The sequence below is a fragment of the Ilyonectria robusta genome (genome assembly GCF_021365365.1).
Source record: "Ilyonectria robusta strain PMI_751 chromosome Unknown BGZ61scaffold_4, whole genome shotgun sequence".
NCBI classification, from domain to species: domain Eukaryota; kingdom Fungi; phylum Ascomycota; class Sordariomycetes; order Hypocreales; family Nectriaceae; genus Ilyonectria; species Ilyonectria robusta.
Genome location: NW_025764438.1, coordinates 2,392,300 through 2,410,175, shown reverse-complemented (window position 1 = coordinate 2,410,175; position 17,876 = coordinate 2,392,300). Strand labels below are relative to the sequence as shown.

The following is a 17,876-nucleotide window of genomic DNA, read 5'->3' as shown; positions in this document are numbered from 1 at the left end:
AATTGCTCACCAGTCAAAGGCTCAGACCGTTCAGGAGCTGACCAGAATGGGGTCTCAGAAGTGCCGTAAGCTGGACCGCGGAGGTCCTCCACGAAGATGGACGAGTCGAAGTCGGCTATTTTTGCAGTGTATGTCAGGTGTTTATCCTCAAATATGAGCACGTTCTGCGGCTTCAGGTCTCCGTGGAAGACGCCGACCTTGTGCAGTGCTGCTAGCCCGGACGTAACATCAATGCAGAGACCGATCCACTTCCGTGGAAACAGACGGCGCCCATCCATGCAGAATTCACTCAAGTCACCAAGTTGAGCAGCTTCAAGCACTAGCACTGGCATGAGAGATCTTGCGTCAGATTGGAGAGGCGCCCAGCAGATACCGAGAAGAGTGACGATGTTTGGATGAGCGGCAATGAAGCTGTTTTTGAGAACCCTCAATTCTTTTGCGATTGACGTCCATAACTTGCGGTTTTCAACGCCGTTCGGATCATCATCTTTTGGAAGAGGCCTCTTCAGTGCAACCATTTGGGGCATTGTCGATAGGCCCGTTGGCAGCTGTTCCTGGCGCAGTTGCCGAGACTCTAACAAGGTCTCGGACTCGGACATGGTGATTTGGAAGTTCCTTCCATAAGCCCGTCCCCCAGCGGCCGTTGACCGTGAATGGAACGAGTCTGGTGCGAGAAGAGCAGTCAGGAGCGTGAAGCCGAGGTCGAACGAATCGTATTCATCCAGCACAAGAGAGATAAAAGAGAGGAAGTCCTGCGAGTCCTCAGCAAGAGATGGCGATGAGTAAGCCATGGTCGCAAGTAGCCGCTGTATAAAGGTGAAGAGGGGCTTCTGTTGGAGATTCGAGATGAGCCGCTTCTGCCTTGTCGGGGGTTGATTGTTTATCTACCCAGGTACTAGATTGAAGAATGAGGCTGTCGCTTGAAAGTGGCTTATATAATGCCTGTCTCAGCTGCAGCTGGAATCTATCGAACAGCCCAATCGGACTAGTTGCATTACGAGTGCTTGTGTTAATACCTAGCGCCTCCCTAACTTGATAGTGCTGACCGAGGCTGAATGGCAATACGCCTGGAATCGTCGGTCACGTTTCAGAGGCATTATTGGCAATGCCCAACTTCCTCTAGTGGTTCTTCTTCCCAGCAACATCCCACCAACACCTTTACTCCCTCAATTCGACCACTGCTGTCAAGAACCTGCCCCTTGTATCAGCTCAACGTATTAGTAACAGTTTTCATCGTCGGATCATGGCTCAGAGTCCTGATCCAGTTGGCGTCGCCGGGACCGCCATGGGTGCCGTGGGGCTGACGATGCAGTTGCTGCAAGGCTGCAAAGCCGGGTTCTCTCTGTGGAAGGAGACAAAAGACCTTGGCGAAGAGGCTGTCGATTTTGCGACGAGACTCAGGTTTGAGGCGGAAGGTCAGCTCAATCGCTGGCAGATTGGATGGGAACTGGACAAAGGCGCAGAATCACCACTCTTCAGCAACGCACGATACCACCAGGACCGGGATGCCGCGCTGAACTACATCAATTTGATCTATGACCGACTTCACTGTCTGAAGAACCTAGAGCAGGACTATCCGGCTTTGAAGGCTGCGGGAAATCTTCCAGTCACGGCTGCTGGGTCCGCTCTGCGTGTTGCAGACCTTCAACGGCCCGACTCCGTAGAGCGCCTTGGTCTTGTTCAGAAAATGGAAGAGGTTCAGACTGGGTCCAATATCGGGGAACGTCTGAATTGGGCTTTGGAGAACGGTACCAGGGTCCAGGAACGACTCGACGAGGTGGTAAGGATGGTAAACTTGCTTTTTCAGATTTTCCCGCCGCCGAAGGACGACCCGCACGCCCAAGTCGCCCTAGGCCACGTTTTGGCTCCCCTAACGTCAAACAACTTCAACATCACGGCGTCTACTATTGCCTCGGCTAGTCCCTTGGTTGCAGGCCTCATGTATATGAAGCACGCCACGGGGGCGATGGACAAGAGATCTTCTGCACTGGCCGGTACAAATCCACCTTCAGTCAAGCCCCGCAACCTGGATGACCGTTGCAAGGCCGCTGACAAGAGAAATGGACGAGGAAGTGGTAAATATAGCACTGGGGGTGTCGTCGATGTCCTAGTCGAGTGGAAGACGGTTGACACGGCCAAAGCCGACGCGGTCGGATTCGGCAGACTCTACAAATCTGCCATGGAGACGCGCATATTCAATATTGCACGCCTGCTGGCTTCACACCACAAGCCGGTGGAGCTGAGAACTCTGGACTGCCTGGGAGTGGCCGTGAAGAAGGGCAGTACTGCCACGAAGCATGACTACGGGCTAGTCTATAAGCTTCCGTCGCCTCGATATCTCACCTTGCTGCAGGTTCTGCAGAAGAACATCGACAAGAGCGTAGATGATAGGGTCAAGGTTGCCGTGGTTATTTCCAAGGCGTTGATGTTTCTCCATCTTGCAGGATGGCTGCACAAAGGCATTCGAAGCGACAATATCCTGTTCTTTGAGAATGAGGACGGAGTGTTTAGCTGTGGTCAGCCATACCTCGCCGGCTTCGAGTATTCACGAGAGAGAGGGGAGAACCATGAAAGTGAAGGGGTCACGGATGATCTAGAATGGAATCTCTACCGACATCCCGAAGTTCAGGGGCTGCCGGAGGAGGCCCTGGACCCATCGGCTCCCCAGCCTCAACAAACGGCGCGCCCAAGATTCTCCGCCCGGCACGACATTTATAGCTTCGGGATTGTCCTCTTGGAACTTGGACTTCGGGAGTCCATCATGTCCATTTATCAACAGGCGACAAGGGATCCGTGGTTCGGAAGGCATTCAGCTACTTCATTCCGCCAGTGGCTGCTTGATAAAAAAGTTCCCCAGCTCAGCCAATTGGCCTTCCAAGGCTATTGCGATGTTACGAGGCGTTGCATAACGGGCGATTTTCAGATTGAACCCGGGGAGTCACTTGAACAATCATTCTACAGGCAAGGGGTCCATGTACTACTTCGAGGTCTTGATCTCTCTCACGCTTAAGTATGGGGGTATGCATAACTTGGTCGTCTCTTGAGGGATGAGGATCAATGGCATACACGAAATCAATAATGAATGAATCAGGTGGGTTAGGAACGGCACGAGATATCACATACCACGCCGGGACTCCAAGCACTTGGACAGCAACATTTGTTAGTAAATACGGCAATAAATTATTACGAGATTAACCTCCTTGATGCAAGTTAGAGTATAATAGGCGAAACTATCCGAAGTAGACGATGGCGCTCACGATCAGCAAGTCTACGTCTCTTAAAATGCAAAGATACTATGTCTTTCGACAGACGCCTCGCCTCCATTGAGTGATCTTCGCAATCAACTCAATCATTTAAAAACCAATATATCTAAAAGTCTATAATCCTTACTTTCTATTTCTTCCGTTAAGATAAGTATTTGAATACAAGTGACGTTCTATCAATCGCTATTGCCCTATTCACAATTTATCTTCACTTATTATATGCATCTCTCTCAAGCCTCTCTTAATCATTTGCGCATCCAATGCAAAAAATGCCATAGTGACAATCATCAGAGGAAAAGAGGCAGCAAAAAATATCCATAGGGTACCAGTCCCCAGCTCCTTGAAGTTCATCCCGAAGAAGCCAGCAGTAAATGTGAACGGGAGGTACACAAAGGCGACGAGTGTAAGCTTCGTAACCAACTTCGCCTGCTGGATGGCACGTTGTGACTCGGCGAGCATGCTGTTATTGCTGATGACTGTCATTCCCTGAGTGCACTTCTCCTGCAGGGACTGTGCTTGCGCGTGCAGGTCTTGGAATAGACTGTGCACTTCAGCCACGGCGTGGTCGGCTACGCTTCTCTGATATGATGACATGGAGATGCTAGGCCGACGATTATCTGGCAGGATTTTGTTCTGGCCGTTTGTCAACTGAAGCATATACGAGGCGTTGCTTAGCTGATCTTGTAGGATATCCCGAAAGTATAGCAGATTGGCCAATGTTGGATTCTCATTACTGAGCGATGGGGCGTTCGTTTCGGCCACTATTTTCTCTTTCATGACATTCAGGAGTTGCTTCTGAGAGAATGCCGCCAGTCTGAAGACGTCCGACAAGACATGAAAGCCGTCTGATCTTGCGAGTGACCAGTCTAGACCACGGCCGTAGCCTTCCGGAAAGATGGCGAGACTTTGCGTATTGCCTCCTTTTTTCGGCACAGCGGTGGTTTCGTGTATACTGCGGGATTTCAACGCACATCTCGGTCTGTATTGAACGATTGGGAGAAGTTCAATTCGCAATCGTTCCGCGCCACCCCCGAGCCAGGAAAATTGCGACCCCTGGCTGAGGTCGTGTCCTGAATCTGTACAGGCGATGGCTACTGTCATTAGCAAATCTATCATTTCGGGTACGCATTGGGGATCATACCCATCCAAGTTTTCCCAATGTCGAAAATGGAAAACAGGATCTCCTGTTCAATGACACAATGCCGTTCATCTAGCACATGGAAATTCCTCACAATCGAGTCGCCTGGCTTCAGAGCCCAGGGTCCCCTCAAATCGTTCTGGTACCTCTGGAGATCGTTGGCTGCCTTCTCACGCAAGGCGTCTACCTCCTCCTGAGATGATGGATGTCGTTGGTTTTTGGATCCGATGGTAAAGAATTTGAAGCGAAATATGTTGCTCATTATAGAAGGAGCGGAGTCGAAATAATGGTCGCTCCCTGGTCCTGCACGGTATCTGAGAAACCAGCGAAATAGTTCGGGATCGACACGGCAAAAAGCGCCGATGGTTGAAAGCCAGCTCGGTGAAGGATGGCCCCGTAGGAATAACACTTGTGGATGCGATAACTCGATGTTATTTCTCAATGCCTCTATGCATGACTCCGGATCAGAAAATCCCTCCGACCGTCCCTGATTCTTATTGCCGTCCGACAACGAATGTGTGTCCGACAGCAATTGTTTGTCCGACGAAGAATGCTGGCCCAGCTGGGTTGGACTGACGAGCCAAGCGAAATCGCTGGACTCATGGTTTGCAGCGTTTAATACAGGATCTGGTTTTTGCTCAAGAAACCGTCTTAGCGTATCATAGATCTCCCCGGGATACAGCGTCTCGGCGCTGGATTGCTGGGAATGGTGCGCGATAGCTTTGACGTATTCATCGCTTGTGCCTGGCCGTGGTCAGCCCCTTTGTCGCGTCGTCTGACGCTAAACACTTACATATCGGTGTGTACGATATCGGTTTGCTTTCCGGTATGCTAGAAGTGCTAGTGTTGCTTCTCGTCCGAGGAGAGTGTGGCGGCATTCTGGACGTCATCTTCCGTGCAGCTTACCGATGACGACCCGGAAGCGTGGATGGGCATAGAAGGGCATGCATGGACATTGAGTATTACATGTGGACGTCCAAGGCGGGTTTTTTAGGCGACGGCGCGCGTTATATGTAGTGGTGACCTGTTCACGCCTCATCATTTGACTCATTTCGCCTCGTATTTCAGCCCGTGAGCGAGGCGCAGACGAAGACGCCAGGCGGCAGAATTATTATTAATTTGTGTGTTCAGCTGAGCGCTTATTGGCGTGTACTTGCTTTTTGAGCCGTAGGGCGTTTGGGAGTGGCGTAGGGGGAGATGTAACCGCCAGCCCCGGCCATGGTAGGCCGCACTCATTTCCCCAGGTATTCAGCTGGAGGAGCCCCTCGTTTCGAATCACCTCACACGGTAGCTGCTCCGAAAGAGGTACCGCATTCTCTCTGTTGCCGGGCGCGAGTTTGTGGAGCATAACGTGAGCAACGGGGTGCTACAAACGGATTAAAAAAGTGGAATAATTGATTCCTTACATGTTATGAAAGCTACTTAATGCTACAGAAAAAGGTTCAAGATCTACGAAGCATGTAAGAGAGGCTAGGAAGTCCTAGATACAGTACCATACGCCCGGGCTTCCGGGATCTCCGAGATAGCTATCGGTACGTGTCTCACCACGACGAGGCTGAGTTGATGACAGGATCAGGCCGCTCTGCAGCTTGACAGTCGACGCACAGCTGAAGACACACATCAAGAAGTGAGCTTCTTGAAGGGGTGGATTGGTGCATTTCATCGTCGGCGCATTTGTCATTACCTGAGCGAGTGCTGTCGGACGATGCAGCGGTGGCTGAGACCGAGAATAGGGTCGGAGAATTGCATCTGATGTCCCTCGGGAATGGACTCAAAGGAGGAGGCGCGGGGACGGATAAAGTGTACAGTCCCTGTTGACTGCAACACTGTATCGACGTGGCAAAATGTGAGGCGGGCGACTCCGAGTGACCACTTTCTGGTGTCTCGGATGCCTCACAGCATCAGATTTCCCGATTGAGTATTCCCGGCAGTACATCCTGGCGAGAACGAAGTTCGCATTGGTTGCCTTATTTGCCTTGTCGCCATAGCCTGCCTTGGCTCCTAAAGAGTTGCTATTCATTGGTGAAGCCTACATGCATGGGCGTCTGACGCGTGTCGGTCCACTGCATGCATGGCCCCCAACAAACTCCTTGCCGGCGCACCGTAGGCCTTCGTACTCCGACAAGGCGTACGTGGTTGAAAACGGATTCCCCTTCCTGGAACCCGCCTCGTGATGTACCAAGAGTGTCGATGTCTTTTCAAGGCGAGGAGGGCACCTGACTATGTACCGTGCTCTGTAGGGTAACTTACGCGGTCGCAACAAGCGATTCGGAAACAAAATGGCAATACAATAGGCAAACTCAGCGGTCTACAGCCGGCGGGCGAAACAATGCGGGTGGAACGCCAGCCATTTCTGCGTTTCTGGTTCCCTTTGTACGCCGTACTCATGGCCATTCAAGTCGGGCGCATCTTCACCGGCCCCGTGCGGCTCTGCTAGAGTTTATTAGCAAGTGCAGCCCGAGCCTTAGCGGGCAACACGGCCCGAGCTTAGCGGGGATGATGATAAGGGAGCCTGAGGAAGCTCTTTCATTCCTTGAGGCAACAACCATCACCACCATCAACATCACCTTCACCATCACAATCCCGTTCAGTCTCCGCCTTATTTTGCAACACCGAGTATCCCGATACATCCTTCATCTCCTTCCGCCAAAATGCTGTCAGACGAAGACAAGCTTCGACAGTTTCTTCTTGAAAACGAACACGCTGGGGAACCCACTGCGTTCATCCGTCTCCAGTGGATCGACTTCTCCGGCGTTCTGCGCGCCCGCTTCGTTCCTGTCGCTCGATGCCTGCAGATCGCTCAAGGAAACGAACAATACCTTCTCCCGCAAGTCAGCATGATCATCCCAATATCAACGGCCCCGAAATGCTTTCCGACCGGTACCGAAGTCGAAAGGTGGGTGCTGCGTCCCGACTGGTCCTCGCTGCGAGTCTGCGGGTTCAGGCCGAGTCACGCTTCCGTCATGTGTTTCTTGGAGCACGAGGAGGCCGAAGATACGTTCAACAAGTGTCCGCGCATGCTGCTATCTCGTGCACTGAAGCGGCTTGAGAGAGAATGGGATACCAAGGTACTGGCCGGCTTTGAGATTGAATTCATGCTTCTGGACGAGGATTTCCAGCCGCTCAGGCAGCTAGACCGATTGAACAGCTACCAAACAACTGCTGGGCTGCGCGCCCAGACAATGGAAATTGTTGAAGAGATTCTCGACAGCTTCGACAAATCATCCATCCCTATCCATCACTTCCATACCGAAACCCACGATCAGATAGAATTCGCCCTCAGTCCTGAACCGCTGCTCGACGCCATCGACTCGCTTATCCTAGCGCAAGAAACAATCCGCACTGTCTTTATTAAACACAACATCAAGGCGACCATGACTCCAAAGCCACTCCTCGACGGGCCAACCAACGGCATCCACCTGCACATGTCTGTCGACAAGCTCGCACCGCCAGACACGGACAACTTCCTCGCAGGTATTCTGAGCAACATGGGGTCCCTTTGCGCCTTCGGAATGGCCAACTTTGACGGCTATGTTCGTACTGCCAAAGATGCAGCTGGCGCGTGGGTTGGGTTTGGCACTGAAAACCGTGACTTGCCGGTGCGCAAGATCAGCGAGCAGCATTGGGAATTCCGTATGCTGGATGGCACTTCGAACCCGTACTTGTTTTCCGCGGCTGTCTTGCTGGCTGGTCTGCGCGGGCTGAGCGAGAAGGTGGTTTTGTCTTGGACAGACTGTCCCGTTTTCCCGCATTTGCTGGACGAGAGAGAACGGGCCCAGTACGGACTGGAAAAGAGAATGCCGAATGGTTTGGAGGAAGCATTGGAAGCACTGAAGTCGGACGAAACCGTGAAGGAATGGATACCAGAAGACTTGCTCAAGTCATACATTCCTGTGAAGGAGAAGGAGGTCGAGGTGTTCCGGGAAATGGAAGACGACGAGAGGCGCGCTAAGTTCTTGGAGTACTTTTGATCTTAGGTCTTCACCATGTCGCGCCTGACACAGCACGACTCCAAATTCTTACGACGTGCCAGTCAAGTAGTGCCTTTAGGGCGGCCCCATATCTTCATGGCTTGAAAGTAATTGAGATGACATTGCTCATGCTGGTTTCATGGTACCTAGTACAAAAAGTCCTGTGCTCTCTTGGGAAAACAGAATCCTTAATCACGAAAAGCCACAAGCCTAACTTCAATGCTATGTCGTAGTTCACCAGCTGCGTTGGGATTGTGGAATGAAGCATGGAAGCCCCCTATTGAGTCTCAGAAAAGCTTGCGCATCAGTGGCGTGTTCGGTCGACTTACGAGGCATCTTCCCTTCCGAATCGACATTCCTGAAGATGATCAAATCATCCTCTCTCATATCACTGAGGTAGTACCATCGGTGCGCATCGCTGTGATGCAGGAGTGAATTCTCGCCTACTCGCTTGTAATGAAGCGCATCATTTATGACGACGTCGTTGTCGGTACTGACGCGGCGGAAGTCACACATAGCCAGAGGCCAGTCGTTGCTTGGCCCTTTCAAAACGCGCCACACACGAAAGGGGTGTTAGTCAAAAGAAATACACGGCGGTTTAGACACGTACTTGATCAAGTCGAATTTTCTGTTTTCGTAGGAAACCTCTTCGCCTGGGAAGATGTCGGCTATGCGCAGGAATGCTCCTCTACTCGAGAAGTCCGCGTGGGCCATTGTCGACGGCTGGGCAAACTCTGCTCTGCGCTCTTTGCCGCCGGGGAAATCAGGATGTCGTCTGCGAACCTTTCAAACGGTTTAGTGCTCCTCATAACTGCAGTAAATAGGAGACGGCATACTTGGAAATCCAAAGATTTGACCTCTTTGTACTGTGGAAATTTGTCCTGTAGTATGTCGGCGACCTCCTGGAGATACTGCTCCATCAACTCAGTCTTCTCGGGAGTGGCTTCTTCTGCCTTGAGGGAGGTCTTCGCCTTGACGAAACAGAATCCGTTCTGATCCAAGGTCAAAGGCTCCTTGGCAACTCTTGCGTCGTGGAAGAGTACGGGTTGAGTGTCGAATATCTGGTTGGTCATTTTGGCGCCCTCAATGTCATCGACAGGGAAATCCGTCGTGTAAGGCTTTTCAGTCTGGTACAATTCATTCCTTGCTAGGAACGTCATGTGGGAGTTGACGTCCCTCGGGGCCATGGTCTGGGCATACGTTGCGGCCATAGTTCTGAGCGCGTTGGCTAGCAAGAGGAGAAGATTGGTTTGTGTGATGAAATCCCGTTCCCAAATGTTCAGGAGAGTATGACGTGTGTGATTAACATCTAGAGACAACAACTTGAGGCTCTTATCACATTCTTCCGGGGCCTTCCGATGATAATCTGCACTTCGAGACCTCGGATCTACACCTGCTCAATTGTCTCCAATCCGATCGATTCACGGACACATAACTGCCACGTAGGAAGCGGGGTAAAGCGGGGTATGGTCATGCGCACATTACGAAACGCCCGCTCGTCAGCTTTCGGCAAAGATAGGCCGTGTGGCCATCAGGCTCGGGAGTTGGAGCCTCACCCGGAGCCTCAGCGGGAGGGTATGTAACCATCTCGCCTCCCGGCAAAGCGAATCTTTCGAACAACTCAGACAAGACAACACACTTTCTTAACACAAACGAAACTCAAATCCAGATGTGAGTTGCTGATTCCAAAACCTAAAGGCTTGCTCTAATGAATACCAGCTCCATCAACATGCTCGACTCCACCGACACCCGCACTCAGCCATGGAAGACGTGGTACGCTCCTCTTCCCAAAGAGGCTCCGACCGGGCAGTTGATGCTGTTGGGTAACAACGGCAATGACAATTCCGACCGCAATGTGTTTGGCACTTCCACTCCTGCCACTTCTGCGGCCAAGCAACAGATCACATTCCAGCTTTCTGGACATGCCGCTGGAAACTAGGCAGGGACTGGAGGATTGGCCTCAACACAGGCTTAGGCAAGCCCGCAAGTTGTAACAATTGCGTTTACTCTAAAAGGGTCAGTGTAGGGCAATGCGATGATGCTGGAGTGCACAATGTATCGGTAGTTGCGATGACTAGCTAGCTAGTCTAAGACTAGCCCTAGTTATTTAAATTGACTATGCTACTCCAGCAGTCGAACACTCAATCTTTTCCCTTCTTTAATTTCATGCTACGCTTTATCCTCCATTCAGCCAATTTTTTCCTTCAGCCCAAGACCCGACCCCATCTTCCTCGACTTCGCTTGTTGGATCTCATACAGTCGTTGTGTACAGTCCGGTCGGCAGTCCAGATTCCACTAATGAAATACGTCCTTTGGATTTGAACTAGGCTGCTATTAACAGGCAGCAAGATTATCACTTATGCAGAACATTCACTTACTAAATTAGACTATGCATTCCTTCCGGCATCGTCACACACCCTAGATTACGTGTGATAGGAAGCTGCTGTTTCCTCCCATGCACCGTGCCATATGACCACTGCGGGATTCTTGGCCGGTCACGTTGTGTCGTATGCTAATTGGAGGATCCTTGACCGATTGCGTCGTGCCATTCGTTTGAGAGTGGTAAGGCAGTATTCTCTTGTGCTGTCTCCACAATGGCTGTTAGAGGTCTCAAGTACTATGCTTTTGGTGGCGATTTCACTCAAATTCTTGTGCATGAAACAAATCGAGGATACCCGTTGCGTAGGCGAAATGGGTAGGAATCAATGTACCTTTGAGACAACTCTCTCCTATTCGCCGAGATCCCCGTGCAGCACATAAATCCTGCCTTAGCATTCTTAAAGGGACAATCGCTGCAGGATCCTTTGCATGTGGCGTCATGTCACATCATTAATGTAGGTAAGATCCTTGGCCGGTCACGCCGTGCCACATGATTACTGGAAGATACTTTACTGGCCCCCAATCTGCAGAGAGAGCGGGGATTTTCAAACCCCTCATCTCACTTGCGTCTGAGAAAGAGCCGCCAAGGCTTGAAGACGCCGTGAAGATTGCTCAATTCTTCACCCAAATGCTTAGGGTCACCATCCTCTGCTGAGCAGCTACGAATGACGTGTGAAATGTGAGAGGTACTGTTCGAGACCACCTAACATTGCGGCCAATATTGCATCTTGCTCCATAGTTTCCTCCGTTTGAGCGCATTTATTCTACAGGTCAACATGGGCGATCCATCGACTGTCAGAGCCACTCGGAGCGGAGGGTTGCAGCAGATTTACGTCGGCCCGAGAGTCGGAACTCTGTATGTAGCAAGCTTTTACGCTCATCATTCCACATCCAGAAGGATATCGAAATAGCTGACCGCAGCAGCCTCCTCGCTGTTGGTGGAGTGGGAACAATCCCTCCAGAGCACTGGACAAATTCGAGCGGCAAACTGTGGCTGGGCACACTGGATGCTAAAATTGCACAAGATATTGGTATTCTGTCGTTTCCAAACAGACTTGCAGCAAACGGTGTCTTATCTGGGAGGGATATCGACGAAGAAGGCGCGACTCTTCTCGCTGAGCTGCACCGTCTAGCTGAAGATGAGACTGTACATCTCCCCCCCCCCCAAGTTAGAGGGCAAAACTGATCCCTATAGGTGACACAATCTCCAACTGTGCTGGTAGCTCATAGCTTAGGTGGATTGATCGTGAAAAGGGTATGTCTCTCCTCATAAGACCCTTGTGATATTCGGCTAAGCGTGCAATTTTCTAGGCCATCTGTCTAGCAAAGCAAAGCCCGAATACCTATCGCCATGTGATACGCAGGATTGCTGGCTTCGTTTTCATGGGATGTCCACATTCTCCGTCTCGAGATCCGAAAGATTGGGCTGGGGTCGAAATCATTCTACAGAAATTCACCCAAGGGAGGAAGAATTCCCTTGAACTGCAATGCATCGAAAGTTTGGCTGCTGACTGCGAAAGCTTCCGAGTCATCCTAGCCGAAGACGAGAAGCAGGTGTTGACAGTGATCGAAAAGAAGGGAATGAGCAGACAATTCATTGGAAAGAAAGTCATAGTAAGTCTCCTAGCTAGAGTCACATCTTCCCTCAACCTGAGGCTAATGATAGATAGTTTGTTGACAGAGATTCGGCAACCATCGGCCATGATCAAGAGACCGTGATAGAGCATGACTCCAATCACAAGGACCTTTGTATGATGTCGGGGGGGAGCGGAACACTTGAAAAGGTCTTTGATTTTCTTCATCCGGCGATAGATACCACAAGACAAGCCATCGCGAAAAAGTCCCCAAAATGTGAGTACACCACGCCATCTTGGGAGTGTGTTAACAATCAACAGACGCAAGACCCTCCGTCTTCGATGAATCCACTGTCAGAGAGTACATCAGTGATGAAGAGGATCTCGAGGCCGATTTCAAATCCGTGTCCAGTCAGTTGAGATGTTCCATGTGAAAATATGTGTTGCTAATTAAGCCTCAAGGCCCGCTCCGTGTTCAAGATCTGTCCATTCTAGGGCAGTCGGATCCAAATTCTTCAACGAAATGGACCAAGGAAGCTACCACAGGCAGCGACAAGATCAACCCCGACTTCATTTCTGCATTGAAAGATTTCACTATCCAACATCGAGACCCTATTTTGCCGTGCAAGAATATTCCATTGCCCAGAGATCCCGTTTTTTCTGGGCGTGAGGATACACTAGCAAACATTCGACAAGCTCTTTTGGCTCCTATCCAGGAGCCAGAGAATGAGTCCAACAGCTCTCTTAGCGACATGATCCCATCGCTGAATGTGTATTCCCTCTGTGGTCCAGGCGGAATGGGTAAAACCTCCATTGCCAACGAATTTGTTCACAGGTATGAGAAGGAGTTTGATGCAGTCTTCTGGGTCGCAGCGGACGAGGAGACCAAACTCCTCAACGGCTTTCGAGAGATCGCTCCCAAACTTGGCACCATTTCAAAGGCCGACGGCAAAGATCCACCGGCTACCCGAGAAACGCTCTTGGCATGGCTTGCGAACCCTCTCAGATCGTATGAGCACATGGACCACGTCAAACCAGAAAGGGCATCGTGGCTCATAGTCTTTGACAATGTGGACAGCGCCGACACGCTGGAGGACTTTTGGCCGAAAGAGGCTGCTGGCTCAGTTCTTGTTACCTGTCGGGACCCGTTGATCAGAAGCTCCATGTACTTGAGGAACACCGGAATCATCGTTCCTGAGCTATTGGAGCAGGACGGAATAGCTCTACTCCTTCAACTCACTGGTCGCGAGAACGACGAGGCTGATTTAAAGCAGGCGCCTGACGTTGTTCGAGCATTGGGAAGATATCCCCTTGCCATTGCACAAATGGCTGGAGTGATATTTGCTCGAGACCTCAGTTTCAACGAATTTCTTGAGTTGTACTCTGAGGAGACAGAACGAAGAGAAATGCTGGGAATCTCAGAAGGACAATCCGCTTCTCTCCGCAGGTACAACCAGACCCTTGGTACTGTCTGGGCCCTGGACGACTTGAAGGAGGGTAGGGCCCTGCTCGAAGTCATATCATTCCTTGATCCGGATAGTATTCCAGAATCACTTCTCGAAAAGAATCCGGCATGCAAAGATTGGGACCGCTATCCCAAAACAGCATTGGAATACTCAAAGGCTCGTGCCGAGCTACTCTCAAGGTCACTGATCTACAGGAACCGGGACAAGAAGACCTTGCGTGTCCACCGGCTGATACAGGATACGGTGAGAGCCCAGATGGATGATGCAACGTTCAACGAAGTATACTCTAGAACCCTGGATATGCTTGGTGCTCGGTGGCCAAGAGTTTTCAAAGGCTTCGGAAATGTACAGACGGACTGGCAGCAAAATGCTCTGCTCTGGGCCCACACCCTCTCGCTGTTCAAGTACCGAGATCGCTTCGACCCGGCCGTTGCTCCCCATGCTACTGCGATCGAGCGGATGGACTTCACTCTGGATGTGCTGATGTATGCGAATGAGACATCTGATGTATGATGAGCAAACTGACAGATAGAATAGGTTCAGCATTGCGGATTCCAGATTCAGTGCGTCGCCGACATTGCTGGCCTTTTTCAGCTTCCTGAGAGACGCCGTGAGCGAAGAAAATCCAAGTTTTGAGCTGCGGATGATTGACGCCACCTTTCACTATCGCCGAGGAGAACTCGGACTGCACATTAACGACCGCAAGCACCCTTTGCCCGATTTCATTGAATGTGTCAAACAGCTAGATCTACTCCTGGATGATGACGCCAAGAAAGCTGATTCGTACTTTGGCGCCACGGTGAACGAGCTTGGCTGTGCCTATTTGATGAATTGGAATGACGAGGATGCTCTGATTGAATTTGAGAGAGCAGTCACTATTTTACAGAACCTGAAACACCCTTCAGCTCAGGAGACCACTATGGCATCAATCAATGTGGGATTCGTGTACGGTTACCTTGGACGGTATGACGAAGCTGTGCAAATCTTCGATCTTGCATTGAAGCAGCGGAATGCAGAGCTTGGTCGGGACGATCATTCCTCCTTTGTGTAAGTGGACTGTACCATATTACTTGCTGGGATTCTAACGATATAGGAACGGTAAACTGTACATGGGTTGGGGGAATGTTTTGGCTGCCCAGGGTCGACTCGACGAAAGCTTCAAGTACCACGTCAAATGTCTAGAGCATTACAAAAGCTCTGTCGGCAATTTTCACCATCGAACCGGCGACGGATGTGTAAAGGCTTCAGACCATTTTGCTCGCACGGGAGACGGTCCTACCGCGCTGTAAGTTCCACTTTGCAAATTCTGCTCTCCAGCCACTAATCCTCGCAGTGCGTTGCTTGACCAAGCCCTCAAGATCTTCAACCTTGACGCCTATCACCAGCCGGAAGCTGCCAGAGCTCACTACAAGAAAGGAAACGTATTGAATATGATGGACCAAGAAGAAGAAGCCAAGGAGGAACTACAGACGGCTCTTGAAATTTTCAACACCATTGTTCCCCCGGAAGACCGTGTTGGAAGTATCGACGAATTGGACGACGAGGATTTTGATCATTGGATCATCTTTTGGTCTCGGTGACAAGGGACTCCTCGATTTACTTGGTACGATAACACAGTGGCAGATTGGTTTACGAAAGATGTTTAGCAAAGAGTTCAGTGACTGAGGAATGAAAAATGTGGGCGTGTTGGCTTGAGTAAGAAAATAATTTTTGGACGTAACTTCGCAATGTATACCTTAATCGGCCTACATCCTGGACTATTTTTTAAAAAAAAAAAAAGAATATCACCACTCCTGATTTTAAATAAGATTGATGTGGCCCTCCTGTCTCTAGAAGTCGGGCATGATTCATGCGTTCAATGTTGCCACCCACCTTGCAGAGGTGATGGGCTTCGTACTTCTAGTCGTACCTAGCGTCAGTGTATCCATCTAGCCGAGTTCCGATCTAACCCCACCGCTTGTCGGAAAGCTCGTCACCGCTTTAGGACTTCAAAATACCTCCGGTAAATACGAAGATACCAGTTTCATACCTGCACTGGTCGTTCAAGCACTTCTTGAGTGTTAGGAGAAATTCCCCCCAGACTCTCGGACGCTGGCGAAGCTGCCGAATGAGGGGTTGGATGACGAACGGGGCAGGATTTTGATACTAGTGCGGTAGTATTTAACTGCTCCCGTGTATGAGCGACGTCAGTCAACGCCTTATTGAGGATCGAGAAGAGGGTCAAGAGAGCTGGCGGCATGCTGTCAGACTACTGGGGTGGGGCTGATCAGGACTGCGGGGGTCGAGAAAAAAGAACTAAAGGAGTGGAGGGTTTCAAAGGGATCAAAGACAAGGAATTCGCTCTACTTTGGTGAATCAGTACCGACGATCGGCCAGCACACTAGGGGCCCAAGAGCCTCATTAATGTAAATTTGAACGAGCCGAGAACTGGGCAGGTCCTTAGGCAAGTGCTGAAGCAGAGGTATTTATTCTTGATACTAGGGGAAACCCGCCTAGTACTGAGAGTGGAAAGATTTCACGCCAGGTTGTTTATCGGCAAGGCATTCTGCGGGACGATGTGACGCATTAAACTAATTGGCAAAAATATTCAATCATATGGCATATATGGCTTCCCAGTCGAGATTCTTTTTCTTTTTCTCTCTTTCTTTTTTTACTGTCTTTTTTCTCTTTGTGTTTCTTGTCTTTGCTTTTTTTTTTCTCTTTTCTTTTTCTTTTTTTTTTTTTTTTTTCTTTAATTTGTTCGTCTCTTCTTTTTCTGTAACTGGGAATCGAACTTATTGGGCCAGGTGACCAACGTATCTTGTAGGTAGAATGACCGCTGCGTTAAATTCAATCCTCCACATGTTCCTGGAGGGCTTTATGGCTATTCCTCTTAAAAGGGAAGTCCAGTTTGCTCCATGGAAGGGGTGGAAGCGGGTGGAAGGTGAGGCTACCTTGAGGGCATATGTGGCTGCGGACCTGGAGGGCGTGGATGAAGTTAGAGGCGACTTTGATCCACAGTATCAACGCCCCCAGCATGTTTGCAAATGAAACTCTTGCTACCACTGAACAGTTAGACCTGGATGTGTCGTGATGAGAACAAAAGAGAAATGCCTACAAGTTGGTATAAAGAAAGAGCTGCATTGCGACCATATACACGCGGGGATTCAAGACGGAGCTTGAAGCTGGAATATAATAGCGGGGTTCCCAATTAACTCAATCTGGTATGCCTTCATCAGCATACGGCACAGTAAGCCGCCAGTTCGCCAGTACACAGTCCCCGGCAAAAAGACTCAGGCGCAAAGCACCAACAAGGAATTCATGGGCAGGGCAAAAAGAGGAGATCATAAGGCCAACGAAGCTCTTATTTCCTTGCGTAATCTGGGAATCGAACCCAGGGCTCCCCGAGCGCTGCTTGAATGGCAACGGAGAATTTTACCACTAAACCAATTACGCTGGTGGATTGTGGCGAACTGGATCGCGGAACTGGGTATAGGAGCGTTGTGCTGCGTGCATGGGTCTGAGAACGGAACATACAGTAAGATACATAAAGTCGCATTATCAGCTGTTGTACTGGGTATTTATCGCTAATCTATATTAGGTACAATACATTACCGTCTTCCTAAGATTAGGTGAACATGCTAATCGATATGTTGATGGGGCTTGTAGTAGAGAAACTGGAGTTTGGTTCATGGATTTATCCACTGATTTCCCCTTGGAAATCCAGACAGAGATAAACTATGTACTCAACCAGGCGGCGTAGTGTGATGGGGCCAACGGTCCACCTGGAGTTTAATACAGTACGGAAGGCCTGTGCTAGCTAGGCTATCCCTACTTAAAGCGTGAAGTCAGCTTGAAAAATAAACGGCACGCCTTTTCCTTCTTCCAATTAAGAAGGGACCTTGAGTCCCAGTACGATCCTTCCACTGCAGCTGTCGCAGCAGCTCTTGATATTATTTCTCTTTTTCCCTCCTTGGCAGTAATCAGGAAGCATTTGATCAGATGCTTTAAATATCTTTTGCCCCCAGAAAACTGCTTTGTTGTTGGTTTTCCGCTGCCTTTATTATCCCTCTGGCCCTACCCTACGGACGGGTGTGGTCCGCACT

The 17,876-nt window shown here is 50.2% G+C and overlaps 5 protein-coding genes and 1 non-coding gene across 6 annotated transcripts; 3 read left to right on the top strand and 3 right to left on the bottom strand.

The window, feature by feature from the left end:
* Positions 1 to 2,003: 2,003 nt before the first annotated feature.
* Positions 2,004 to 3,190, top strand: BGZ61DRAFT_445786 (uncharacterized protein). The gene has a single exon (XM_046245125.1). It carries the CDS (start codon positions 2,180 to 2,182, stop codon positions 3,008 to 3,010), a length of 831 nt encoding a protein of 276 aa, XP_046108873.1. The 5' UTR covers positions 2,004 to 2,179; the 3' UTR covers positions 3,011 to 3,190.
* Positions 3,191 to 3,313: 123 nt separating this feature from the next.
* Positions 3,314 to 5,427, bottom strand: BGZ61DRAFT_414583 (uncharacterized protein). Its single transcript, XM_046243328.1, has 3 exons — positions 5,195 to 5,427; positions 4,405 to 5,145; positions 3,314 to 4,354 (listed from the first exon to the last, which is right to left on the bottom strand). The coding sequence occupies exons 1-3, from the start codon at positions 5,289 to 5,291 to the stop codon at positions 3,459 to 3,461; spliced, it is 1,734 nt and encodes a 577-aa protein (XP_046108872.1). The 5' UTR covers positions 5,292 to 5,427; the 3' UTR covers positions 3,314 to 3,458.
* Positions 5,428 to 6,858: 1,431 nt separating this feature from the next.
* BGZ61DRAFT_445783 (uncharacterized protein) lies at positions 6,859 to 8,583 on the top strand. The gene has a single exon (XM_046245124.1). The coding sequence runs from the start codon at positions 7,053 to 7,055 to the stop codon at positions 8,370 to 8,372; it is 1,320 nt and encodes a 439-aa protein (XP_046108871.1). The 5' UTR covers positions 6,859 to 7,052; the 3' UTR covers positions 8,373 to 8,583.
* On the bottom strand, positions 8,561 to 9,583 carry BGZ61DRAFT_529283 (uncharacterized protein; the record flags this gene model as incomplete). Its single annotated transcript, XM_046253379.1, has 4 exons — positions 8,561 to 8,649; positions 8,702 to 8,907; positions 8,983 to 9,155; positions 9,209 to 9,583. The coding sequence occupies 4 exons, from the start codon at positions 9,581 to 9,583 to the stop codon at positions 8,561 to 8,563; spliced, it is 843 nt and encodes a 280-aa protein (XP_046108870.1).
* A 1,619-nt stretch (positions 9,584 to 11,202) lies between these two features.
* On the top strand, positions 11,203 to 15,579 carry BGZ61DRAFT_170010 (uncharacterized protein). Its single transcript, XM_046237576.1, has 10 exons — positions 11,203 to 11,607; positions 11,676 to 11,898; positions 11,947 to 12,006; positions 12,063 to 12,365; positions 12,422 to 12,602; positions 12,647 to 12,736; positions 12,788 to 14,276; positions 14,329 to 14,838; positions 14,885 to 15,076; positions 15,125 to 15,579. The coding sequence occupies exons 1-10, from the start codon at positions 11,528 to 11,530 to the stop codon at positions 15,369 to 15,371; spliced, it is 3,375 nt and encodes a 1,124-aa protein (XP_046108869.1). The 5' UTR covers positions 11,203 to 11,527; the 3' UTR covers positions 15,372 to 15,579.
* Positions 15,580 to 17,143: 1,564 nt separating this feature from the next.
* Positions 17,144 to 17,226, bottom strand: BGZ61DRAFT_t67. The gene has a single exon. It is a non-coding gene; the product is annotated as a tRNA-Gly (tRNA).
* Between the last annotated feature and the right edge of the window lie 650 nt (positions 17,227 to 17,876).